Below are 27,183 nucleotides of genomic sequence, written 5' to 3'. Positions count from 1 at the left end.
TTGAAAAAATTGCTAATATAGAAACAAAAAACTTAAATCCGATTAAAATTAGACTTGTAAAAATGCTCCTCCACTATAGCGAATCTTAGGACAGTTTTCATTTACAATCTAATTTTTATCTGATTGCTAAAAACTGTATATGATAATTATCAATCACTTATAACACATCTATCAAGTTTACAGATCTTCTACAACATACTCGGAAGATGACAAACAAAGAGAAAACATAATTCTGGTATATTTGAATTAGTTTTTATTGCCCTTAATATACATACAGATAACTTATATGTACACCACTAGTAATAATGCATATGAAAAAATATATAATAAAAGGCATTATCATTCAAATCTTATACAAGTAGGTACAATTAGGGCCTCAATACATTAAAACATTAAAAGTTTCTTCAAGTCTCACATTAGGGGTTTTAGGAGGGGGAAGCACCAATTATATGTCCAATGCTAGGAAAACCTCCAATTCAAGTCATTTAGTGGGAGTTTAGTTCAAGGACAGTTTAAATACTCCTTTTTGAACTGTTTAAAAATATATATAAATCTAGATATAGGGTGTACAATGAATGTTCTCTAAGGTCTTACTCCACTTTCTTTCAAAACCTGTTGGTTTGATCTAAGTGTTTAGAAATTGCATTCAAGAAATCATAACTAATAGTTTTATACATATATTATTGTCTGAAGATGTTTGATCGAAAGGGAAAAAATTTTGATAATATCAAAAGAAAGAATATTCCATTTTCCAATCCTATCCCTCAGTCTCTAATCATTTCAATAATGGACAATGACAGCAGGCTCAACTTTATAATTACAAATGAATAACAAACAAAAATGGGGGAAAAAAATTTAGAGACTAAAAACCAATCACCAAATATTAATTAAAAGACTTGCTTTGACACGGACAACAATTTCCTCCTCCAGATACTAACATCGGAGACACGCAAGAGATAAGTGAAAACATCGAAGCAGTGATAATTTCATGAAATGTTATGATAACAATGTGGTAATAATTTATAATTCTTGAACACAATCCACATTTTTATCACTGCATGGCAAGCAACCAATGAGAGAATCAGTGTTGACAGTATCCTTCACGGATGTACATGTCTGAGGACAATGGCGAATGATGGTATTAACAAAATAGCTCCAACTCAACAGACTTCAAAAATTCCAAAATCAAAATTATGAATTTTAGGAGAAACATATAAGGAATACAAGTTATATCTCTGAAATTAATCTTTAAGTTTTCATTAAAAATTAACAAAAAAATAAGCCTTCAATACTGCTGACATTAGGGGATAAGCTATAACTTCAACACAGTCCATATCACTGATGGGAACGCTGAATAACGCTAAAACTGGATTATTTAAATAACTACAACACGAAACAAGTGGAATATTAACGAAAATATTTCATTTTTTTTTTAAGATAGAAATATCACAAACTCAGCAATGTATAAATTGAATTCAGAGAACTAAATAGACAATGAACGCTACAAATGACACAATTTCAGTCCTATTGGAGTTTACATTACACAGCACTGCTTATGCCCGTTGCCCCTCTGCTTCAATCGAGACTTTGGACGGTAGTGTTCAAGGAACATCAACTGCTTTGCATTTATTGCCCCTCGTCTCTTGCTATAGAAAAAAGAGGGGAGCATTCTTATTTCTACTCTTTCATATACACAGTGTAAATAGTTCATTTATTAAAACTAAGGAACTTTAGCACTGACATTGTCAACAATTAGACATTAAAAGATGAAGACTTTACTGAGGTAAACAATTTAAACGGTTTTTATTTGCTTGTTTGTAAGTTGAAATTATCATAATCTGTCAAATAAAAAATACATTTCTTTACTACAAGTATAACTTAAAATTGCCTGATTTGTTTCTCTTTTTTCCATCCTTATGCTTAATAAGATTAAAAACGTAGACCCAGCTTTATATTTCTGCATATCTAACTTACTCTCTGATTAATTCAACAGCATCTTCATATTTCATTCCACATTCAATCAATGCAAGGGCAACTAAAACTGGAGCCCTACAAAGACAATAAAGGTATGAAGTTCAGTATTAAAAAAAGAATAATAGAAAACAAAACCTAATCATTTACTAATCCTGAATAGTATCCCTAACACAAATAGGGTTTGAATGAAACAAGAGTAAAAATTCATCTTACAAATGCACACTTCCTGAAAATTTGCAAATTTTATAAGCTATTTGTCACACAATAGTTTTAAAAAGTTTACAGGAACATTAAAAATTCTGTTTCATAAAAAAAAGAACCGGCAATTTCAACAAATACAAGAACACAGATAATCTTATTTTTCCTATTTCTGCTTTTTTTTTTTTTTAAAGTTAATCATAATAGATACAACTTTTTCTCGTAAAACCTTTGCAGCATTGAATGAAAACATTTTCTTTTGGACAAGACAGACAAGGATTAGAAAATCCAACTATTAAATGAAATCATCTGCTTACTAACAAAACAGAAGACCTTAATCTGCCTTGTAGAGGCTGCCATTCAGAGTTCTTACCTCCCTAGTCCTGCTACACAGTGGACTGCCACACAGCAGCCGGGCTCCTCTTTGAAGCGGGTCTTGAGCAGGTTAAACCATTCATCCACCACTTCTGCTGGTGGTGGATTACCATCATCAAACTGCCAATCCTAAACAATGGAGCGGGAATTTTATTTAATCCACACCTGACATACATACAAAACTTTTTTTTTTCATTCTGCATATATATCTATGTCCTAAACATATACAGTTTAAAGTGTACCTACATACTATTGGAATTTATCAGTTTATAAAAACATGTTAATTATTCTCATGCTGCGTACTTGTCCTAAACATATGAAATATATAAAGAGTACCTACATACTTTTGACATGATGTTTATCAGTGTATAAAAGCATGTTATTTATTCTCCTGCTGTGTACTTGTCCTAAACATATGAATTATATATAGAGTACCTATATACTAATGAGAAATGACATGATGTTTATCAGTGTATAAAAACATGTTTTATACTCTGTGTACTTGTCCTAAAAATATGAAAATAAAAAACATTCCTACATACTATTGACAGGATATTTATCAGTGTAGATGAAGCGAGCACTGAACTTTCTAGAGATCAATTCCCTGACTGAAACAGGTAAAGCATCGCACAATATTGATCAAAGATCAGACTTATCATAGCTGATGTAATAGTTTTTGTGCAGTCATTGTGTATTTTATACGATAGTTTCCCCTCCTGGTCACTCAATCTTAATCCAGTGAGGTTTTTTAAAAAATGCACTCATGAAGGTTAACTGTCTGAGACTAAATGAAGCAAGGTCTTTCTGATATTAATCCTTTGAACCTATAACTTTAAACATTTCATGCTCGATACACACAATCTATTACTTACATTGTATATGTAAAAATGTAAAAGCAGCACAAACAGCTTGATCGAGTGAACATCAGCAGAATTAGATTTTATTGATCTTACCCAGGTATTACGGTATAAAATAAATACACTGTAAACACATTTTTTGTTTTGAGTTTCATAACCATAGAATAAAAATACTTATCAGGAAATAGCAAAGCTGTGAATGCCAGAAATGGCAGAATCATGACTATGCCATGGATCAGTGGACATGATCATAGCACAGTAGATGAGCTGTGTCTTTTAATAAAACCGACCCCCCTGGCTTTCCCATAAAAAATCCAATAAAATCTCCAATTTATATTTAGGTTACATCTAGCATTCCCATATCATTATAAATTGCTAATTACAAAAGTGTATATATTGCATGTTCTGGTGTTGTTAGATAGCTCCAACAACCAGTGGCTGTGTGTGATGTATCAACTTGTCCTCAACAAGGAAGACATTTTACTTCATTGCATTGTTTACTGCACATTCTGTCCCAGATACACACTTTACATACCAGTACACTTTATCAATGCAACCTTAAAGTAACCCCCGACTGGTTTATACGAAATTCCAATGATTCACAGGACCCAATCTACTTCCTCAATATGTAGTAGACTTGTGCACATCAAATACTTGCATATCCAAATTTACTGACATTTCATAACAATCTATTATTTCTTTAGCCTTTTATAATACCAAGTTTGACAGATCAACTGTACTTGGTAAGAAAAGAAAAGTGGGTCCAAAGGAAGTCAAGTACATGACTATATGACTATATGAACAGCTGTCCATCAAGTTGATTGGTAGTTCATTTGAAAATCAACCATGGCTTCTGATTGATGAACTGATTGGTAAATTATGTTATGAGTATCCTGAGATTTCCAGTACACAAGATATACATAGCATGACTAGACTTTTTCTTAATCCAGCCCTTTTCATTGACTTGCTTCAATATCCTTTTTATGAGCTCTCAATCTGATTATTATGTTCCTACTTCAACATTTTTTTCCCAGTACATGCAGTGCTCAACAACCATCGATAGACTGGCTGTTCAACCTTCTCAATGCATTACAGGCATTCTTCCTTATACCAGTTTTTTCATGTAACTGAGCTCTTAAATACTGTTCCTGTTTTACAACCACAGCTGGGTCTTTCACCCTTTAATCAAACTCACCAGTACTCGTATTCCTTCTTGAACAAGTTTTTCAGTTTTGTAGGTTGGTTCACAAACACGGACTACATCTTTAACTCTTCTCTTTTTCAGTTCCTGCAAAATACAAATTAGAAATGATTAGCTAAATAAAGTGAATGAATATCTATAAAGAAAGTTATTCCAGTTTTTTCAAATGTTTGAAAAATTATACCAAGAGCTTTAAAGATTTCAAACATTACTTTAATTTTACAATACAGATTTCATAAAGCAGTTCTCAATTTCTAATTGAAATATTCATGTTGAAAGTATTTGAAACACATATTTATTTTTATGCATGATGTGATACAAGCTTTGGCTTTCAATGTACATGTGCAACAATAATTATCTAAAGTAAGACTCCAGAAATAGTTGACACAATTAATGTTGGAGTATTATGATGTAATAATAAGTGCACACCTCAATGAACTTCTCCATTGTAGCATCTGTTGGGCGATCCATAATCAAGAATCGCATGTTCTTGAACTCGATTTCAGCGGGTTCTGGGCGTCTGGCTTTCATGGCGGTCATTTACAGTCGAGATTATACTCCAATATGAAAAAATATAGATAAAGCTGTTCCAATGCAGCCTCAAGAGCTATATTATGTTACAAGAAAATAGTGTTGAGGGCACTCCAAAACCACACATATGCTGTGTAAAGGACTAAAATAATCGAGGTTCAGGGAAGTCCCATCCTGTGCATGAATATTTATTTTCTGTAGATGAAAGACAAATGGGTGGAATCCTATGTCCCCACAGTAGCTTGTACAATTACCCCATCAGTGTTCGGCGAAATAAAAGCGGTCCTCAAAATGAACAAAACACGAGGTTGAAGCACCGAGAATTTGGCAGCTACTGAAAATTTTTCCTATCCTACGTTTTATACGTGTTGAGCCTGGCAGTAGTCGCCACTATTTGTGACAAACTCCATATAGGTGTGACCAAAATTACTTCTGAACTGTAAGATAAAACAAAAACAATATTTTCACAACATCATAAAGAAAATTGACAATTTGGATGAATGAAAATTAATTTTTTGTCGATGTGGGCAAGAAATCAGTTTCTCTTTCAGTGAGTGCATAAAATTCAAATCCTGAAAAAACATTAATGTACCTGCAATATTGCATGGTCTGTACTCTGTACAAACTTAAATAATTCTCATGTTAAAATATGCTGGTAGTGGTATTTGTAATAAATCTTAATTTTGCTTGGCTAAAAGCAACTAACAATGTACCGGTATATGAAAGGTAATCTTGCAGGCACATAAAATAGATTACATTCAGACAGGGACATATTTGCTAAGTATATGCTTATAAAGTACATGTATATACATCCTTGATTCACACAATACCTATTAATGGCTACTATAAACTTTGGACTGTACTCCATGTACATGAAATAAAAAAAAGACTAATTACTAAGATGCTAATTTACACTGGGACACTCCCAGACAGTTCACTCCCAGACAGTTCACTCTAGAGATGTATGTCTTCTTGTTCCCACCGCTTTCAAAGTTCATTGCCAATAGCCTCCTATCTGTATACAGGTAAAGACCTATTGTTCAACTCTATCATCTCTTCTTAACCTTGTAGGATCTTTTAACAACATAAAGACAGGCCCCCAAAAAGATCCTTGCTGATTCATAATCTCCATCATTACCCAAAGAGAAGGTGCCACCCTGTAGCTAAATCCCCACTGAAGTTCTGTGTCCCATTGTTCCGTCTCTCTGTCTCTCACGCTGTAAGTTCTGATTTCACATAAATAAAGTAATCTGTCAGACAGTCCCGCAGACACAGTCTGTGTAGGACAGAGACCACCCTGCACTCAGGCAGCTCTCCCCAGACTCTCTCTGTACCGCTGCACCCTTACACCTATCAGTCTTAAAGAACTTGTCATAGTTAAGCTGGTTTATTACCCGGCATAAGATAACACTCAACAAAGGTTTCAGAGGATGACAAAGCAAAAATTACATTAAATGATTAAACATGCATATTATATAGATACACAAATGACAACCTATAAACATGAATGTGCTGAGTAATATGTCCTATACAAAAAAGAAGTCTTAGATCATGGCAAATAATTGGAAAGAAAATAAAGCTTGGAATGTCTTGTGCACATCTACCAAGTAAAGAAATAGGCAGTGAACTTTTAGTTAATAATTAATACATCTCTACCAGTAAATCTCTAGCGATAATGGGGAATCAAACTATGCACTATATACAGGTGCCTATCCTGACCCGCCATCCCCCCCCCCCCCCCCTCCTTCCACTTATGACCCCCTTACCTCAGTGTGCTGCCAGCAGTTCAGGAGAGATGAACATAGTACAAATCCGGTCACAAATTTGCCCCTGACTGTTACAGGTCCACGTGGGTCTCTCATCAACTGTAAAAAACAAAAATATATCCATCAACACACTGCATGTTTTGTAATTATGAGATTAATATTTAATTCCAAGAAAAGAATGCAATCATGTGGTTAGAAGTACTTCATAAACAAGGAAGTCAAAGCAAGCACTGATTCTTATTTTTGAGTTGAGTAGACAAACACTACAAATTCATAACAATCTGTTGACAGCTCAAATCTCCTCTCCCGTTGTCACTCACAACAGTCTAGTGATATGCAAGCTGGGTGTAGCGCAATCATTCCCTCCACAGATTAAACCCACAAACATCACCAAAGCTGCACTTATTGTTTATTTCATCTTATCCCAAACAATATTACCAGCAAAATTCAATAAACCCCACTGATAACTGACTAACCCAATATTCTAGATACTCCCAAGGCTTTGACATCTAATATTTGAATCTGCAGACAAGGAAAGAAACATTTAAAATATCTCAACTATTTCATGCATGGCTAAGAAAATGTTCATTAGCTAACATTCCACTCTTAGAATGTTAAACACCACACTACTCCATACTCAGCATAAATAAACATTAGATGAGGCCGGAGATGGTTGTTCCAAGAACAAAGTGTGACAATGAGGTCTATATTTAGAGGTGACAGGTTCATTCAATTCTATTTTAAGACTTTTTCCACATTTTCATTCCCCTGAATGACAAGGCATGCACAATTATGACAGACCAAAAAGGACACAAAAAAACCCTGATTGTTAAAAATGATAATTACACCAAAAACCTAATTGTTAAAAAAAGATAATTAAACATCATTGTGTAATTTCCTATTCTGCTGTAAAAACAAGCCTAGTTTTGTCTCTCTTCACAAACAATGTGGCCACACAAGGGTCACAGTTAAGAAGATGTTTTTCCATTCATTCCTGTCACTTATCATATGACATCCTCAGGCATTTACCTTACATTTAGGTCAAGTCCTCAATGATCAAACTGTGGTCAACAGATAAACAACAGAACACTGCCCTGGTCCTTTCTTAAGCAGCCATACTATATAACACAAGGTGTCACTCCTCTACCTTGAATCACAATTAGGGTTAATCACTCAAACTTTGTAGAGGTGATCTGTCAGACACTTCTGACATATCTAAACAATCACACCTATCCAATTTACCTATTTCCACTGCAAAAATTGGCCACTGTGTCACTAGTCAATCAAATTGTACCATTAAACAGTACATATGTATCTCCCAGCAGTGCAAATAACAGTCCAGATTCCCACCGACAAAAACTGCTGGGCTAAATTGTTTGGTTTCCTGTTTACTAATCCTACAATCAATAAACACTACAAAAGTTGTTAATATATAAACAAATTTCATATGCTGCAGTTGTAAGCTTGTGGTTTTCCAATCTTCTCACCTGTATCAGGATTTATGCAGCAAAACTTTCTCTCCAGCTTTGAACACACTGAACGATAAACCAACACAATATCTCTCAATGTCTGTGTGCACACAATAAGTATGACGCTCCTACCATGGCAGATGTAAACAATTATATGTGAAGATGGAATGCAGATTTGTTCTTCCAGCTCATAACAACAAATAACATGTTTATAGAGCACTGTCAGCCACAATAATGAATACAACAAGTCAACACTTGTGGCCCAATTCCAACTTGTGTGTGTGTATGTATGTGTGTCTCTTCCAAGAACTCGTGATAAAAATATAGAGATTGTATTGTTCCTAATAAAATTGGGATGTTCTCTTGTGACAGTATTATTTAAGTCAATTCTCAATTACATCGAGCAGGTGATTTTACACAAAATTCACAAAATCACCATCTTATCTGTGTGTACTTATACAATCATCACACACCGTTTTGCTCACATGGTTTGGTTTTCACTCCTGAATAGTCTGTCTGTACAACTTCCTCTTGACTAAATTCCCAGACCACCAGGTGAATTTGTAATTTTGTATCCCGCAAGTAAATAACCACTATTCAGGCTTTTTAATCTATCCACCGGGTCTTTCAAACTCTACATACCGAGAGTTACAATGAACTTGAACAAATCATGAATGAAGCACATGCTTCTTTGATATAGCGAGATTTAATGATCCAGTGTCACTGAGCTGATAAAAATATTCATGTACACTAAGCTATAAATAGCAGTGCAGCAGTGGGGAAAAAATCACCCAGGGTTCCTCTAACAAACAATGACACATGTAAATGATGATAAACAACACTTGACCTTTTATCAGCAACTTTCATGAAGTGTTTAGCAGATCAGAATCTTAACAGGGCAATTAAACTGCAAACAATGTTCACTCTCACACAACTTCCTAAAAGTTCTCTCTTTAAACCTATTTTAGAAAATAGGTGACACCATGTATGTAAAAATGTCAAGGGTAGTTGTTTTTTTTTTTCCTTCATCTCTTTGATGAGAGCAGTCTCACTAGACCTGCTTTCCTGCCATGTAAGCGACAGAACTGGTTAACCATGCCTTTGAGCTTTATAATTACTGCAAGGCAACTTGTCACCGCAACAAATACTTCAGTCTTAATATCATACAGAACGTATAACGGTATGTACAATATTTCATATGTCAAGGTGGTTTGTCTTATTTACCTATAATAGAATATATACTGTTATACTGCTTGAAAAAAAAAAAAAACTTCCCTAACACACCATGATCCAATTGTTACAGCAAATATTGTGTTAGACCTAAAGGACACACCCATCCACTAGATAATACTTGTACCCCAGCCTCTTTATGTACTGTATATCAAATGTATAACCTGTTAGCATTAAGCTATCAAAACTTGAAAGGAGCCCTCTCTCCTTGGTTTATCTACCTGTACATCATAGTAAGAGAGCTGTGACCCTAAATCAACAGGTGCCTGTCGACTTGTACAAGACGGTACAGGGCTGAACTGGTAATCCTCCAATCACATGTTTCTCACCACGTTGGTCACCTTACCAAATGAACCTTGTAAAACACCACAGTACTAGTGAAGTACTTGTATCACTGGTTGTGTTTTCTTAGAGAGCAAGCAACACTTACACATATTTATTGTAGACCCCGGAGAAGGAGAAGGCATGTTCTGTTAATATCTTTAAAATTTTTCTTAATTCAAAGAATTATTCATGTGTTTTTTGAGTTGATAATATCAAGCTGACTTATCATGATCATCACACATTCCTGAAATACAGACCAACTTCTTTCTGTGTTAAACATGTTGATGTTTTTGTGCAGACTTTAACCTGCAACACTGCCTGTCTCACCAATTCAATCAATACACAACCACTCATGAAATTTGTGAAAAACATGAGTAATTGAAATGACACATAGCGCTTGTTCCCAGAGGAGGTCTTTGCTTCAGGATGGAGTTGACGTCAGACTGCCAACTCTTCACGTCATCAAATAAACTAACAATTTAATTCTAATCATCTATACGATAATTTTTCTTTTGATTTTTTTGTATGTTACAATAAGTATTTGTTTTGAACTAAATAAATGCACAATATTTCATGGTAAATCTAAGCAACATACAATTCACGTGTTAGTTTGATACTAACATGATATTATACACTCAATTTGATTCATCTGACACCCATCCTAATGCTAAGTCTTTCTTAAAGCCCAGACTGCAAAGGATGCAAGCATGGTGTTGAAAGATAAAGTTTTTATAGGTCAAGCAGAAATAAGGGTTGGCCAGGAAATGCCAGTGCTGGTAACTAACGGTGGTAAAAACCAGTTAATTCTAATCCAGAAAAATTATTTGTCCAAGTGGAAAATACTGGGAAGGGTTTGAAAATGGAAATTACAAAGTAAATGTTGCAGTACAAATTTTTTGCCAGTACAATTAGATGCAGAATATGGATTACTTACAATTCAATCCCAAAGCTATTCAAGTACTGATTGATCAACAAATGCATGTAAATTATCAACTTTGATGTATTTACAAATTACAATACTTTTTCTGACTGTAACTAGTGCGTATGAGTATTGCGCTTGATGTCATATCATGTGGTACCATGTGATAAGGACAATTAACAAACCAGTATATAGTTCAATTATAGTACAATTGTACATGTATATTCAAGAATGTGCATCTGACTTGGATGTAGACTATGTACTATTGTGAGGGCTTATTGTAAAGGGATGCTCCACTTTCTGGTCTTCCTGCTCTGACATGGAAGGTTTTGAAAGTTTTCAAGTAAAATATACATAGTTGAGCCATGAATGCTTCCTTTTTGCAACAGTTTTACTTCAATTGCAGACCAGTCAACATAAAAGCAACTAAATAACTCAGTTGAAGCAATTAATGGTGATTTCTGATTAGTTACCTCCACAGAAAGCAAATTTAAGTTAGAGAGAAGAGCTGTTCTCATTTCCTCTGTAACAATTGATGCTGTAGGAAAAAGTTTTACAAGTACACATTTCTTCATACCCATTGTGGAGAAATATAAAATTGTCATAACTTTGCAGAAATGTATATTACATAGCTATATCATTTGCAATAAAATTAAGTACATATTTACTACACTGATTTTTTCTTTTAAGTTCATATCACTGTGTCTTTTCAACGAAATTGATGGGACTTGATGTATATATGTACATGCAGATCATCATCTCACCCAAATCGGGGAGTATGGCATCTCTGCATATATTTTTAGTAACTTACATGAGATGTGTTTATTCATGGGCCCTCTGGAGGCATATACATTAAAAACAATAATATAATGATAAATCCGAATTAGTTATGACAGATAATGGCAACAGTGACATTTTACCATTACTGCACTGATTGCCGTCAAATGATCAAACTCTCTTGACCTTATTTGGTAATGACTAAATACACTTTAATAAAATCCATGGGCCAAAAAATGGGTCAGCTCTTTTTCTGCAAAAACACCCCTGTATAGATTATTTACGAATTGTATAATACTCAATATTCATTTCTGCCCTTTACAGAAGGGTACCTGTATCAAATCATGTTATTTCTTTGTGGACTTAATACAGCTAATGTAGTCTAGATCATTATGCATCCCACCCCTATATTCTGAGCAAACATGATAATCCATCAACAAATGCACCAGACAATCTCAACCAACACACGCTTGGCATTGTCTTCATTAAATCAATCTAATGGACTTGCAATGCCAACAAACCTATATTGCCCATTATGCCTGCTACAACTTGCAGTGGTTTAGAATCAAAATTGGCACCAGCAATGGAACCAAACACAAAATATATTTAAAAAAGATGTCATTAACCCCATCATAAGTTTTCAATTTCCTTCATATCTAGATTTTTTAAGGGCAATGTTTTATTCCGTTAATCTTGAACAGGTGTAACTGGAAACGGGTTACGTTTTGAGTCAACTACCTTGCACTGAAATTACATATAATGAACATCAAGTTTACAAGTTCATTTCACTTTTTAATTTATTGAGGGACCTTTAAGGGAACTCTTAACTTTTCACACAACGCATTTTGAGACGATAGCGATATCTTAATTCAATTTTAATTAATGTTTTAAGCATGATTTTAGTTAAAATCCTATCAGAATTTATCAATAAAACCATTCTCACCATCTGTGTTATTTAAAAATGTACAAATCTTGTTTAATTTTCACTTAGGAATGTGAACGCGCTGAACCTTCGCTTGAACAGATTTCTTTCTTTTTTCATTATTTCCGAACATTTCATGACAGCAAAATACATTTTGATTTATACTTACCAGTACGTTGTTACACATTGAATGTCCCAATGATTGTAAACTTTCTTTAACGGCCAGATTCAAGGATTGTGTGGCGATACACCGATAATGACGACTTCTTTCACCTCAATGTGTAACACCAACATGGCGGATTCGACGTGACGTCACAGAAATTTATGGGGTGCCAATAGGGAAAACAGCATGCGGTCTCTTTGCTCAAATGTTTTGTAAACCAATTCCAGGCACGTAGCATCAGGGGGGGCCAGGGGGGGCCTGGCCCCCCCACTTTTTCTTGCAGCAACAAATTTTTTAAAATTTACATATAAAGAAATGAATTATAATGGAGTTGGCCCCCCCACTTTTTTGGAAGGTAGTAAAAAATTGATATGAAAATAAGGAAATGAGTAGTAAAATTGGAGTCCCCCCCCCCCCCCCCCCACGGATTAGGAGTTTCAAAATTTTTGGAAGGGAAAAATTTTTTTTGGAAGCATAGTTGAGCCCCCCCCCCCCCCCCCCACGGATTAGGATTTTGAAGATTTTGGAAACTTTAAATTTCCTTTTTTTTTTTTTTTTTTTTTTTTTTTGCTTGTCAAGATTTTTTGGATGGGTCTGGCCCCCCCACTTTCAAAAACGATGCTACGTGCCTGAATTCTAAAAATTGGGGGTTTTTAATGGAGGGGAAACCTCCACATGGAATTTTTTAACTTTTAGAACTTGCACAAAATGAAAAACTATCCCTACAGCCTAATAATGAACAAAATAAATATTATGCAACAATGTCAGATCTTTTTCCTTTGTTATTTTTTTCCTTTTCTTTATTGTGTGTTGCATTGCATAATGACAGATTATAATTACAAAGTATTGTTAAGGCAAGTAAAGCTTTGAACTACAGACAGATCAAAATAAGAACTCAATCCCACAATAATTGAGTTCTCTATAATAATTGATGAGGTTTTGTTCATATTATGCAATCTAAATAATAATTAAATTTATTTTGAAGTATAGAGTGAAGCACAGCATGTACTTCAAACAAGATAGAGATACCCATGACTTGGAAACATTTTGTTTTCTATGAAATAATCAACATGCAGACATTAACACTTAGTAGATCTACATGTACTGTACTATATAGTCAGTACACATTTATTAATTAAAATATAAAGCATTTAAATGTGCATAATGAATGAGGGTTGAATTTTTTAAACTAACAAGTAAAATACGTTATCAGTAACTCTTTATTAAATATAAGAAACATTCTTAAATAGAGATAAGAAGGACAGTGCGTATACATGTACATTGCCAATATGATGTAAGATTTCATAACTAAATAAGAGAAACTGATTTATACCTGAGCATTTTTTCACATCGTCTATGTCAAATACTATGTACTGCAATTATGCACCTTTTTCTCTGAAATTTTGCAATACAGAGTAAATGGGTATATATATTAAATGAATACAAAAATCTTAAATATTAAAGCCTTGACCACCTTTTTATAGAGCTGAGTGAAAATTAAATATGCTTTTCATGGTTATTTCTATATTATCACACATTTAGCTCTTTTCTTAGTCTAAAGAATATTTGTTTACCGGTAATTACATTTTTCTCTCATTATGTACATGTATATTCATCTATCACATTTGATCTATTGTATGATTAATCTATTTTTATACATATATCAGGTACTCGTATAAAGTTCTTCCTCCTAAACCAAATACCTTTAAAGTACATTTGTAATTTGAACCCTTTTTGTGTTCCTTGGGTTTGTTTTTATGGTATTTTTATAATTAAGAACTTTTTTTATTTAGAAAATTATAATTTTCAACCAAAAACATAATAACAAAAACAGACTAATAAAAGCAGTAGTTTATGAACTATAAACAACAATAAAACATTTAACCTGATATTCATACATATTTTCTTTTAACCCACATTTTATCAAGAAGACAAAAAACCCAAATTTTTCAATTTTGATTGCATGTTTTCTACACAACATTCACATTAATACTACAAATAAATTGAGATAAAATCGAAAAAACTTGTGAAAAAGACTTGGAGATGACAATATTTCGATGTTTGATGTCAGATGGAGTTGAGAAAATGACTAAAAATACTAACAGATACATGTATACTGAGATGGAATAAAAATGGCTTGATGATATCAAACATACAACACACTACAGTAAGAAAGAGACAAAGCATTGATGGTTTGAAATTGATTGCACACAGGTATGTGCTTCAAGACCAAAGTACTGCAATATGGTTCCATATCAAAGAATAAATTTTAACAGAACAACACATACGTACTACATGGAAAAATATTTCTGTTTCAATTATATCACACAGTCATAATTTTTTTTCTTCTTCATACAAAACAATTACCCACAAAAGAAATTCCCACAATTAAATAGTAAAAGTATTACTAAGTTCCATTTTTCATCACAATTCATCATGAGTATTCTTTGATCCTTGAGGTTGTTCAGACGGTTTGATGAAAATACCTTCAGCTGCTTGCCAGTAATTCATCTCGGAGGGGGTGGGGTACCCACTGACCTCTCTCTGACCATGGATCGGTCGACCAAAAGTGTCCCCAGCAACATGCAAGTAACTGTGAGATAGGAAAACAAATTCTTATTAGTATATATACATTTTCTTAGATAAATACAAATCCATTTTTTCTTCCATAAGCCATGTACCAGCTTCCCCACTCCTTAATATGCCTACCATTGCATTGCTTTCTTTGCAATAAAATTTATCTTGAAGTTAGAAATAAAATACCAAGAATGGCCAGTAGAGATAAAAGAGTAAAGTTTAGGCATGAAAAATGTAAACTTACTTTTCAGTAACAACATTTTTTATCCGAATCTTTTCATTTCTACTCCAGTATTTCCCTGAGCAAGTAATAACCCAGTGATCCCCTGAAAAAGAGGGCATATATTATATATAAATTTACAATTGAATTTGTTTCTTCCATGACATTACTTATTGACATACCTGCATCGATCTATCTAAATCTCATATCATGATGTCAAACAGCAAATTTATTGTGTGGATGCATATTGTATACCAGTAATTAAATTGTTATTCATACAGGTGCAAATTTTTGTATGAATAGTTGAATAAAGGTATTTGATTGTTGCTACCTGATTTTTCAAATTGATGACTTTGTGATTGATTTTTTTTTTTGCATTTAAGATGATACTTTTAAAGTTTGCAAAAAATAGTGACCCTCAGAAAAATCCAGTGATACAGGTATATTACTTTCATCTTCCTTTATATACATTGTATATATTTTTTGTATACCTTCGTCTCCCTCTCCTTCTTCTCCAAAGGCGCTGACTTCTAGATTTCTGGACAAAGGTGACTGGAAATGATGACTGTGTAGATTTCTTCGAGTGGAGACATGCAAAAGTCTGACAGTTTGTCCACATTTAATGGGATTTCTACAGAATGGAAGAAAATAGGTATATATTGCATTTGACTTTGTAGCCAAATAAAATCGTAAGTCACAGAGTTAAATAAAAATAACAAATTTTACCCTCTTATACATTCTGTCCCAGTTTTGGCTCTTATTTGCCAGTAGCTGTTATGGTCATCAGTTGAATCTACTGCTGTTACAGACTAGAATACGAAAATAGAAAACCATTCAATTTTGCTAAGTTTTCATGGCAAAAATTAAGATGTACAAATCTTGTATATGCCAATTTTTTTTTTTCAAAAATTTTATGAATACACACAACAAGCTTAAGCTTTTGCTTAAATATGTGCAGCTTAAGAATCTAAGTGCATTTGTTAAGCAATGTTTAACATGTTCTCTATTTAATGTGTTAACAACTTAACATACTTGCTGTCCACTTCCTGATCCATATTTAACATCATGGGAATGTAAACGAACTCCGTGGTAATTATTTTTCAGCTTCAATGTTGATCCACATGAAACATACTCATAATCAAATCCTCCTAATGAAAAAAGAGATGAAAAATGTTTATTTCACACAGCAGAATTAATCATACAGATATTACAAAAGACATCATCTGTTGTTTTCAATGACTTCATTGCAAGGTGAATGCTGCATTGGCGCAATCAGAGGAGCATCAGATTGTTATAACAAAATCTTATATGTTAATCTCTTTGAAAAAGAGAATAGGAAGTTGTAAGTACCACCAGTATATAATATATATTTTCTTTTTTTACTATTCAACCATTGCTGTACCATAATTTCAAGCTGTGAAAATGTTGACTTTTGACTTTTTCTACAGTCAGATTGACAAACTAAACAGCAAGATTTGAAAAAGCACTCAATCACTGTATGAAGTTAAGAAATCCCTCAAAGTTAAATAAACACAAAGTTAGATCAAAGACATAAATAACATTTATCATGTTTCTTATGTCTCTGGTTAGATTAAATTACCGGTACATTCCTTCTCATATGAAAGTATGCTTTATCAACAATATACTAACCCACAATTAGTCACACATTTTTAATCAAATTACATATCATATGACAATAGAATTTTAAATCATAAATTCAATTTGAAAATGATAATCATCTTTATCGGCCTTTTAAGCTAACCAATATTTAGTATACCTCTAAAATTAAACTGTCAACAAAATGTTCTATAAAAAATGTTTATACCCGACGTTCTGTCAAATAAGACAGTTAAAGAAATCAACACGAAAAATCTTTTCATTGCAGTCACAGCCCCAAGACCAAGGTACTCCTCCATGTTTGACGGAAACCACTTTATTTATCTTCAAACCTAGGGAAAAATCAAAAGAAGTTCTGATAAGATAACAACTTTCTGAATCTTCTTGACAAAAGAGTTCTCACCGGCAACGTGATCCATTTTCATTGGTTACTGTAAATCTTCTTTCACTTTCAGTTTGGTTTTGGTAGTGTCATATAACATTATAAACATAGCAAACTTACTGAACTTTGGAAATGGCTCTTGCTTGTCAACAAAATAGTTATTGCAAGGAGGTAAGTTGTCCACTTTACGTGAAAATAATAAATGCATGTATTCTCCATTGAAATTGATAATCGAAGATAATAGAGAAGTGTTTGTGAAAAACCAAAATCCTATACTCTCTCCAAAGATATTTTATGCACATTTTCTGAAATTATGCGATATTTATTAATACTTCAAGTTTCAAACCATGTTCATTCAATAGTGTATAAAACCCCCAAGATTTCTGCTTTGAAATGCCCCCTCTTGCTAGTCAGGTTTTAATACTCGGCTAAAACAGTGAAAAATAAACAGTATACGGGGATTCTGCATTACATTAGAAATGAAAGTACCCAGATAACAACGTTGAAAAATTGTGGGAGTTATTCTGAGTGACTTCAAATGGAGAAAAGATGTCAACATTTCCAATTATAAATCTCCGTAAGGAGTCTGTTTACAAAAACTGATAGTGTGTCAATGAGGATATGTTAGATATTTTCTCTTTCATTGATTTCAGTTGCATTTATATGTTGTTTTTTTTATTAAAAATCATCCAAATGTTCTACATAAAAATATTTGGACAGACTATAATCTCAATTAAATTTGTCCAGACTGAAAATTTTTCTAGATTTCGACTCTGAGACTGGCTGAGAATACCAAAATAAATGCCATGATTATGGTTTAAAAGAACAGCAATTAATTTTGTCTGAAAGAAATACTCATTGAATGTAAATTAATATTCAAATTTAAACTCAATCATACTGCATCTTTCCATTACCATGTGTTTTTTTGACTGGTAATTTTTCATTTTATTCTCTTTTTAAGTTTCAGACGAAAGTGAAAAGCTGTACTCCTGCAGAATTGGCAGTACCTGGAAAAAGTAAGAAGGACAAGTTACGGGGCTATGAAGTGATCCTCGAGGACACCATATTGTTCCCGGAGGGTGGAGGACAGGTCTGTAGAAGATGTAAAGAATAAACCAGAAGGTAGAACGGGGAATAACAAAACCTTTCTATCGCAACAACTTTTGATCAAAACTAATTTCCTCAATAACAATCCTTGCCAATTTTAATACGTGTATATCAAAATAAAACCCTCAAGGCAATGCGCATGCTATTCTAAGGAAAAAATTCATTCCAATTTTAATATATTGAAATGAAACCACAAATCAGTGCATTCTGCTTTTTATCCTGGCTAGCAAAGGGTCTACGATTCGCTCCTCTCCTCTACTTAACTACTCTATGATCCCCTCCTCTCTTCTTCTTCTACTCTATGAACTGCTCTGCTCCTCTTCTACTCTACGATCTGCTCTGCTCCTATTCTACTCTATGTTCTGCTCTGCTCCTTTAGTAGCCTTGGTAGTACCCGTATATACATGTACAAGCGTTACTGGTACTTTAATTTTATTGTGTAATTATTGTATCATAGTTTTTGTTACCAGAATAAAGTATCATCATTTGTATAATTTTTTTTTCTTTCATTTTTTTTAACAGCCAGATGATAGAGGAACGGTAAGAAGATTTTTATTATTTGTAATTTAACAGTATTGTTAACATTACAGACATCCAGGTATATATGTACTTTACGTAAATTAAGCAGTTATGTGTCATTTACTGTAGTGAATCAAACACTTTGGAAAATAGTTGCAAATGATTTTAAGCTACACAATTATATTAATTGAAGCATAAGTGTGTTACAGGTTATAGTTCACTTGGCATTCAGAACCTCTATGCTGTTTTCTCTCTGGCATATGACATTTAAATGAAAATGAAAACAAACTGCAAGTGATGTTAAACATCATATAAAAACCCAAAATGTCTACAAAAAAAACAAAAAAACTGTAAGAGTTCATTAAGGAATGTAATTTCAAAGGTCTTGTTTTTTAATCCAAAAAAAATTGCATGCATTCATGTCAGTAAATGTTAGAGTAAATTGAAAGAATTGCATTTCATTCATCAGCAAATATTATCATATATATAAAAGTCAGGTTTGTCATATCTGAAATATTAGTGTAGCCAATGAGTGGCTTTTCAAAATGGAGTATTCAAAAACCTGTATATTGAATTCAGCATAATAGTTTTTCCATGGTCGGAATTACCGCTAATCAAAAGAATTTGCTCCATTTCACTCTGAAATACAGGAATAGAGAACAAAAAAGAGAAATACCATTGGCTCCAATTACCTACGTGCTTACTCCAAGCCAAATGATATGTCACATTATAGAATATTTACATATAAATTATTGAATACTTTCACTCTATTACTTAAACGTTGTGTGAATTACAGTATTTTTCATCCATTGAAAAGGTGGAAATCAGCTGTAAATGAAATGCTTATTTTCTCGCTATTGTCTGTCATTATTTACTACTAAACCATGATATCAGCATATTACTTTATACAAGTAGTAAGAATGCGTCATTCATAAATTCTGTTTGTCTAGATCAATGATGTAGAAGTTTTACGCATCACAAGGCGTGGTGCCGATTCTGTAAATTTTGTCACCAAGGAGATACAGCCAGGGTCAGAAGTTAATCTCAAAGTAGACTGGAACAGGAGGTTTGACCACATGCAGCAACATACAGGTTTATATAAAAGGCAGATCTTTTAAACTTTCAGAATGAAAGCCTATAAATCTCTTGCACCCCTTGCTATAAATGTACTGCAAGTAAGATAAAAAGAGAATTACACAAAAGATTTTGCCAAGTATTGTGGGGATTTTTAAAGTCTTATTTTATTTAATAATCATAATTATTTAAAAAAAAACTTCTTATTTTTTAGTCCAGTATATTTGATTTGTTTTATAATAGTAAATTATGTAAATTCTAACCTAAATTACTGAAGCAGTGGCTGAATAGGAAAAAATAAAAAATGTGAATGTTTACCCATTACAATTCGTTGTTACAGGACAGCATTTGATCACAGCAATAGCAGAAAAAATGTATGGCTGCCCAACAACTTCATGGTGAGGAACTTTGCATTCATATTACAATCTGTTTATACATACATTTTCCACATTTTATTCTTATTTCTTTAAAATCTATAAAATAGTGTTGTAATAGGATATTTCTACAGATAAAAATTTAAATGCAGTGTTAATTTACAGGCTATCTGATCACTGCAAAAATAGCAATTACGATAGCAGTTAAATCATATGCCGTAAACATGAATTTCATTAACTGGTAACAATAGAACCTTGTTTTGATGAATATTCCTTAGGACTTCAAACAAGTGCTGTATTTTAATTATCAAAATTATTGAGTGTCACAAAAATTAGTCTCTGAAAATTAATTTTTTACTTATAAATTGCGAAATCAACATTTCAAATTTTTAAGGAAAGTTGGTTTACAGTATGTCTATAAGAGAAATCACCATTTAAATAGACAGTAGTAAATTATCCGTCTTACAAACAGTTAACACTTCATCATGATTTGTATTTGGTGTGATCCCTAGGTGTCTGGGTGAAAACATATCCTCCATTGAGCTGGACATTCCATCCCTGACTGACAAGCAGGTAGAAGATCTGGAAAATGAGGTCAACGAGAGAATCCTGGCCAGCATTCCTGTCACACCTCATCTGTACCACGACAAAGACGACCCAGAACTCAAACAGGTCAGCAGCTGTAAAATATTGATGCCTTATAAAAGAAAACACATGTATGGTACATCAGATGGTCATCAATCATTGATTTAATAATTAAACTTTACATAGACTAAAATACCCAGAAAATTCTTTTTTGTTCCAAGGTGTTAATTTTAAATTAAAAGGTCATTGACTTCACATAAGGTTAAATATAGAAATTCTTCTCAAATTACTGTACATGTTCTATATTTGAAGTCATTTTTGTAATGCAAGCTTACACATTTACCAGTAGAATCTGAATGCATATGGTGCTGTTTTAGAATCTAAGTTATCTTTTATTGGCTACAGTTTCGTTGCCGAGGACTACCAGATGACCACGTTGGACCTGTCCGCGTTCTCATTATAGATGGAATAGATTCAACTCTCTGCTGCGGAACTCATGTCTCTAATCTCTCTCACCTACAGGTCAGTGTATTTAATCGTCCTATTGTTGTATCTTCAAATCACAGAAATAGACGATGGGAACAGAAAACCTTGGCTAGGGAAGATGATTGTGTGAAATAATGGGAAATACTTGTGTCAGCATCTTAATGTCATATTTGTATCGGTAAATCAAATCACAGAATTATAGAAAGGGGAATAGTATACTGTAAATTCCTTATATTACGCGAGTACTTAATTCCGTGATCCCGCTGGTGTGTATCAAATCGCGAGAATATAAAATCGCAAACGTTGAACTTTTCTCCTAATTTCTTAATATAGTTTTCAACTCTCAGAAAATAATGGCAAGATTTTTAAATTTGCGAAGGATGCTTCTCGCGATTTTACGCGGATATTAATTCCTCGCGTTTAATTAGGAATTTACACATGTTACAGTAGTTCACGTTATCAGTTTGTGTGGAACAATTGTAGATGATCAAATTGTTGTGGACGGAAAAAGGCAAGAAAAAGGACAGAATCAATCTGATGTTTGTGGCAGGTGGTCGTGTGCTTCGATACTTAGGTCGATGTGTCAAAGTTGAAAGGTCACTCACAACATTGCTTAAGTAAGTATGAATCACAGCCCAATTTTTTTTCTGACTATGAAATAACTTACTTTTAATGAATTATTACAAAATTTTTGTTGATATTGAGAGGGAATTCAGTTTTCGTAACAGATGGTGAAAAGTTGTCTCAACTGGTACTCGAACCCAGAGCCCTGGCTTACCATGCCAGCACTCTAACCACTTAACTACTGAGACCTAATACATTTGTTTGTTTTAAAATCCAGATTGTCATGTTCTTTGGAATGTAAATTTTAGGCATGTTTCAGTATACCATAGGTGTTGAATTTGTACTTGTTTACATAGGGGACCTCTTGATGATCACTATGAACTAGCAGATAAGGCTGTGAAAGGATGCAAGATGAATCAGAAGGTAATTCCCTAACCTTTCAGTGTCTAAATTGTACTAATTAAAGACATTACTGAGCTTGCACATATTTTGAACAAGAGAAAAGAATGGGGTAGATTTTACACATGCTCATTCAACCACCAGTACAATGTTTATCCCTTAGGTACCGGCACATATAATTGTTATAGAACCATGCTATTATTTGTTTTCAGTATGTTACATCACTTTTACGAGATCTTGCTGTATTCGAGGGTCAAAAGTTCAAAGCTGACAGTAATTCTTTCCTCAGTCTTCACAGGTACATTGTAGGTCTGAATCGATCATTATAAGTGTCAAACCAACTGTTTTGTCTGTTTGTATACTGTAGATTTTTAATTAAACATGAGGAATAGGTATTTGTAAAATTGCAAGAAGCATTCATCCTAGATTTTAAAACCTAACAAGTCTGTAATTTTCTGGCAGTTGTGAACATTATGAAATAATATTAGAATTTGGCAATTTTGCAGTCTTGCTATTTGATACAAAGCAGAAGAATTGCCAAATTAAGAACTTGCATAAGATAAGGAATGTACAATATAATAAAAACAGCTGCTTGTATTTCGCAGGAAGGAGGGAGACTTGGAGTTTATGAACATCATTGTCCAGCAAGTGGCCAATCCTGTGAGTGCTTTACTTCCTGACTTGATTTCAGCTTTAAAGGACAGATGAATGAAACAGACCAACTTAATTTTGTACGTAACTTATTTTTCACAGGAGAAGATCTGCTTCTTGACAGTCGGGGATGAGAAAGGTGCGGGCCTGTTCTTACTATCAGGGCCAGAGATTTTCATCAAGGAGGTTGGACCAAAGTAAGACTCAGCTTGAGAGGTTTTTTGTAAATTTGTTTACCTTGTACATGTACCAGTTATATTTTTCAGGTTCAGTGGCTAATTTTATTCTCCTCTAAAAAAAACACTGATTCATCATCAAGACAAGAATTTCAACTTTTTATTACTTTTTTAAGCAGACTTATTCATGTCTTATTGCAATCCCATTTTTGTGGCAACTTTAATTTATGTATTATTTATTGCGTGATTTACAAATGGGAAATTGGTTCAAGGTCATGTCAGTGACTATAATTGTAGCATCCTAGTCTATATATATATATATTCTTAATGTAAATAAAATAGATATTGGATAACTTAATTGTTTTGGCAAGAAAAAATCACAATGAAGAATATCTCTTGCACCTTGTGAAGTTTTCTTGCACACAAATATAAGTTGGTTTACATTTCATGTACATGACTTTGAATTTTTTTTTTTTTGTTAAATGTGATATTGGAAAAAAAAGTAATTCATGTTTTCAAAATTTCAGTATAGGACCTATAGAAAATTTACTGTTAAATTATCACATACAGTATTGATTTCATGTGATTGTACAAAAAATTTAAGGTACAAAATGAAAGAAGGGATGGACAGGCAACGGGATATAGTCAAAATGTTTGTGTCTGTAGTGAGTTCCTGGTAAACAAATAAAGATATTACTGATTGTTCTTTGTCTCAGGGTGGCAGAAATTCTGAATGGAAAGGGTTCCATTAACAGAGGGAATTACCAAGGCAAGGCCAATAAACTGTCACAGAAAGGGAAGGCTGAAAAGTTAATCCAGGAAACGTTGTCCTCAAAAGACAGTCAGGTGAAGAGTCAGGACAACAGTTCACAGGAGAAAGAACCTTAATAAAAGCCCAGACTTTTACACATCAATACACCATTGTTACTTATCTGTATATCATTTACATGTTTGTTGATTTCTATCAAATCTGTTTCAGAAAGAGAAGTTGTTATACAAAATGTTGTGCCTATTTTTTATAAATGTGTGCATTTTAAACTGAATTTTAAGCTGGATTATTGTATAAAACTTTGATAAAACATATTTTATCGTCTTACTCAATTTAAATCTGAAATTATTGGAAATACATTGGATAACAGATGCAAAGTTGTTGGACAAGTTCTTTTGTTTAAATATATACAGTATAAGTTTATTCTTAATTTAGGGAAAGTCGAAAGGAGAATGGTACTGGAGTATAGGAGTATATTCAGTGAACATGTATCAAATAATATATATCATTGAAACTTTTGTTATTTCCAACTGATATAATATCAAAGTTATTATTTATGGGAGTTTTTTTAAAGGAAATATTTCTGAGCTTTGTTCCTCTTATCCCTTCACTCGATATAAAGTGTACTATATAACTAAACAAGATCATGAGCGGATCTAGAAGGGGGAGGGGGGGTCCAGCAGATCCCCCTCGCTTCCTGCTAAATTCCCATTTCTTTAAATTTGCATTGTAAAATCACCAAAAATATGCCTCGGAACCCCCACCGCCCCGGCAAACGCAGAAAATCGTCAGACCCCCCCCCCCCCCCCCCCCCCGAAACATTTTCTGGATCCGCGCATGAAGATCCTTATTTGACAAAATGAGAAAGGGATTTGAAACTGTTTTGTTTTCAAGAAAAGAAAGACAACTCTTGCAAAAGATTAAGTCCATGTATAATGTAGTTCATTGCGAAGAGTGTCTTAGAGTCGATATCTTAGTATCAAATAATATTTTAACACGAAAGATTTATTGTAAACACATTGCTGTAAACCTTCCGATATTATATACGTCACTGAATATATCAATGAAATTGGACTTTTAATATTTTTGGAATTGGTACCAATTTCATTGCTCCCGTTCGTGCATAGAAGAGATTTTCTGTCAGATCAATTTCGTACGTCATATTTTGTACATTCTCCCCACTCAACATTAGTCAAAATTGTGGGAATTGGGAATTTTTGGCCTATATTGAATATTAATATAGTGTGAAACAGTTTATAAGAAACTCCGTTGACTTGGGAAGATGTACTGCATTGGAATTCGGGAAACTTCATAGATATTTCGGAAATAATATGTGTATATGTATGTGCATTTTACCAGAAATTCCTAGCTGCAATAATGTAGCCCTCCCGATTTTTTTGATTTTCTTTTTGGAGTTAACATCAGATATAAAAATCGGAGAGGGCTACATTATTGCAAGGTAAGAAATTCCCAATTCCTTTTTATTATATTTCTGGGAATAATTTCGGAAATTCTGGCCATTGTATTTTGTTATTTTATAAAAACAAAAGTATACATAAGCATATTCATGCAATGATTTTTGCCTCTTTTAATTTCAATTTATGTTGTGTACTTAATGCTTATCCTGCCATTTATTATGTACAAATAGAATTGTCAAATAATGGAGAAGCATGGGGTTGTGAGCTTGCCCACTTTTTCTGTTTGAAATTTATGATATATGTGAAAGGTAATATTGATATTAAAGCGTTTTAGACAAATCGCAACAGGAACAGAGCTGGCGCAAAAAATAAGTAAATTAATAAATAAGGAAAATATGTATCACTCTTTTGTAAAGAAACGAAAATATTTGTATTTGTAATGTATATCTATGGCACGCCAAATTCACAAAAATGAGCTAAACATAGTTTCACAGTCGATAAACTAGGTTTATCGACTGTTAACTATAGTTAACGGATCGTAAACTATAGTTACCGACGTTAATCTATTTTTCACATCTGTAAACTATAGTTAACGCGATAATCTATGTTTCACATCTGTAAACTATAGTTAACACTGAAAACAATCATTTGCGGTTGTTAAACATAGTTTATCTGATAAATAGGGTTTTATGATCAGTAAACTACGGTTTACAAATCTAAAGCACGCCAAATTCACATAAATAAGCAAAACATAGTTTCACAGTGATAAACTAGGTTTATCGGCTGTTAACTATAGTTTACGGACCATAAACTATAGTTACCGACGTTAATCTATATTTCACGTCTGTAAACTATAGTTTACGAATGCAAATCTATGTTTTTCTGTCTGGAAATACACGTTAACAATAGATTTTGCTGGTAGATATAGATTCACATCTGTAAACTATAGTTTACATTCGTAAACTATAGCTTAGAGTTGATAAATATAGTTTCACGATTGTGAAACTATATTTATCAGATAAACTATGCACAACTTGCATTCGTGAACTATAGTTTAGAGTTGTTAATCATAGTTTCACAATGGTGAAACTATATTTATCAGATAAACTATGTTTAACAATCGCAAATGATTGTTTTCAGTGTTAACTACAGTTTACAGATATGAAACATAGATTATCGCGTTAACTATAGTTTACAAACGTGAAATATAGATTAACGTCGTTAACTATAGTTTTCGATCCGTAAACTATAGTTAACAGTCGATAAACCTAGTTTATCGACTGTGAAACTATGTTTAGCTCATTTTTGTGAATTTGTCTGATAAATATAGTTTCACGATTTGTGAAACTATAATTAACAACTCTTAACTATAGTTTACGATTGTAAATTATAATTAACAAATGTGAATATATATTTATCAGCAAAATCTATTGTTAACGTTTTTTACAGATAGATAAACTATGATTATCATTCGTAAACTATAGTTTACATTCGTGAAATATAGTTTCACAGATGTAAACTATAGTTAACCAATCGTTAACTATAGTTTAGGATCCGTA

At 33.1% G+C, this 27,183-nt stretch overlaps 3 protein-coding genes across 7 annotated transcripts; 1 reads left to right on the top strand and 2 right to left on the bottom strand.

The window, feature by feature from the left end:
- Positions 1–230: 230 nt before the first annotated feature.
- Positions 231–12,873, bottom strand: LOC105340498 (protein tyrosine phosphatase type IVA 2). 5 transcript variants are annotated; one of them, XM_034475460.2, is made up of 8 exons: positions 12,713–12,848; positions 8,145–8,299; positions 6,903–7,001; positions 5,035–5,573; positions 4,600–4,692; positions 2,546–2,676; positions 1,975–2,049; positions 231–1,646 (listed from the first exon to the last, which is right to left on the bottom strand). In XM_034475460.2, the coding sequence occupies exons 4-8, from the start codon at positions 5,143–5,145 to the stop codon at positions 1,535–1,537; spliced, it is 522 nt and encodes a 173-aa protein (XP_034331351.1). In that variant the 5' UTR covers positions 5,146–5,573; positions 6,903–7,001; positions 8,145–8,299; positions 12,713–12,848; the 3' UTR covers positions 231–1,534. The 5 variants fall into 5 exon arrangements, with proteins under 5 accessions (XP_034331351.1, XP_011444866.1, XP_011444863.1 ...); XM_011446564.4 differs by lacking the exon at positions 12,713–12,848 and adding an exon at positions 8,390–8,807 and having other exon boundaries at positions 8,145–8,315; XM_011446561.4 differs by lacking the exon at positions 12,713–12,848 and adding an exon at positions 8,390–8,807.
- A 604-nt stretch (positions 12,874–13,477) lies between these two features.
- On the bottom strand, positions 13,478–17,487 carry LOC105340496 (stromal cell-derived factor 2). Its single transcript, XM_011446559.4, has 6 exons — positions 17,329–17,487; positions 16,536–16,651; positions 16,230–16,312; positions 15,995–16,134; positions 15,528–15,609; positions 13,478–15,299 (listed from the first exon to the last, which is right to left on the bottom strand). The coding sequence occupies exons 1-6, from the start codon at positions 17,417–17,419 to the stop codon at positions 15,131–15,133; spliced, it is 681 nt and encodes a 226-aa protein (XP_011444861.2). The 5' UTR covers positions 17,420–17,487; the 3' UTR covers positions 13,478–15,130.
- Positions 17,488–17,519: 32 nt separating this feature from the next.
- On the top strand, positions 17,520–24,522 carry LOC105340497 (alanyl-tRNA editing protein Aarsd1). The gene is made up of 13 exons (XM_011446560.4): positions 17,520–17,673; positions 18,464–18,592; positions 19,132–19,149; positions 20,079–20,220; positions 20,543–20,600; positions 21,089–21,248; positions 21,567–21,683; positions 22,131–22,264; positions 22,568–22,634; positions 22,823–22,908; positions 23,216–23,270; positions 23,364–23,458; positions 24,154–24,522. Exons 1-13 carry the CDS (start codon positions 17,635–17,637, stop codon positions 24,323–24,325), a joined length of 1,272 nt encoding a protein of 423 aa, XP_011444862.2. The 5' UTR covers positions 17,520–17,634; the 3' UTR covers positions 24,326–24,522.
- Positions 24,523–27,183: the final 2,661 nt, after the last annotated feature.

The sequence above is a fragment of the Magallana gigas genome, chromosome 5 (assembly GCF_963853765.1).
Source record: "Magallana gigas chromosome 5, xbMagGiga1.1, whole genome shotgun sequence".
NCBI classification, from domain to species: Eukaryota; Metazoa; Mollusca; class Bivalvia; order Ostreida; family Ostreidae; genus Magallana; species Magallana gigas.
Note: the sequence above shows the minus strand (reverse complement) of the source record. Positions and strands in the feature narration are given on the sequence as shown.

Coding starts and splice junctions, on each gene's coding strand:
- LOC105340497 (XM_011446560.4), top strand. CDS start 17,635: ATGGCTCTTGCTTGTCAACAAAATAGTTATTGCAAGGAG. Junction 21,249..21,566: donor ACGACCCAGAACTCAAACAG/GTCAGCAGCTGT, acceptor TATTGGCTACAG/TTTCGTTGCCGAGGACTACC. Junction 23,459..24,153: donor ATCAAGGAGGTTGGACCAAA/GTAAGACTCAGC, acceptor TCTTTGTCTCAG/GGTGGCAGAAATTCTGAATG.
- LOC105340498 (XM_011446563.3), bottom strand. CDS start 5,145: ATGACCGCCATGAAAGCCAGACGCCCAGAACCCGCTGAAATCGAGTTC. Junction 2,050..2,545: donor TGTGTAGCAGGACTAGGGAG/GTAAGAACTCTG, acceptor TTGTCTTTGTAG/GGCTCCAGTTTTAGTTGCCC. Junction 1,647..1,974: donor GCTGTTGAATTAATCAGAGA/GTAAGTTAGATA, acceptor TTTTTTCTATAG/CAAGAGACGAGGGGCAATAA.
- LOC105340496 (XM_011446559.4), bottom strand. CDS start 17,419: ATGGAGGAGTACCTTGGTCTTGGGGCTGTGACTGCAATGAAAAGATTT. Junction 16,652..17,328: donor CTTATTTGACAGAACGTCGG/GTATAAACATTT, acceptor TTTTTTCATTAG/GAGGATTTGATTATGAGTAT. Junction 16,135..16,229: donor GGGACAGAATGTATAAGAGG/GTAAAATTTGTT, acceptor TCCATTCTGTAG/AAATCCCATTAAATGTGGAC.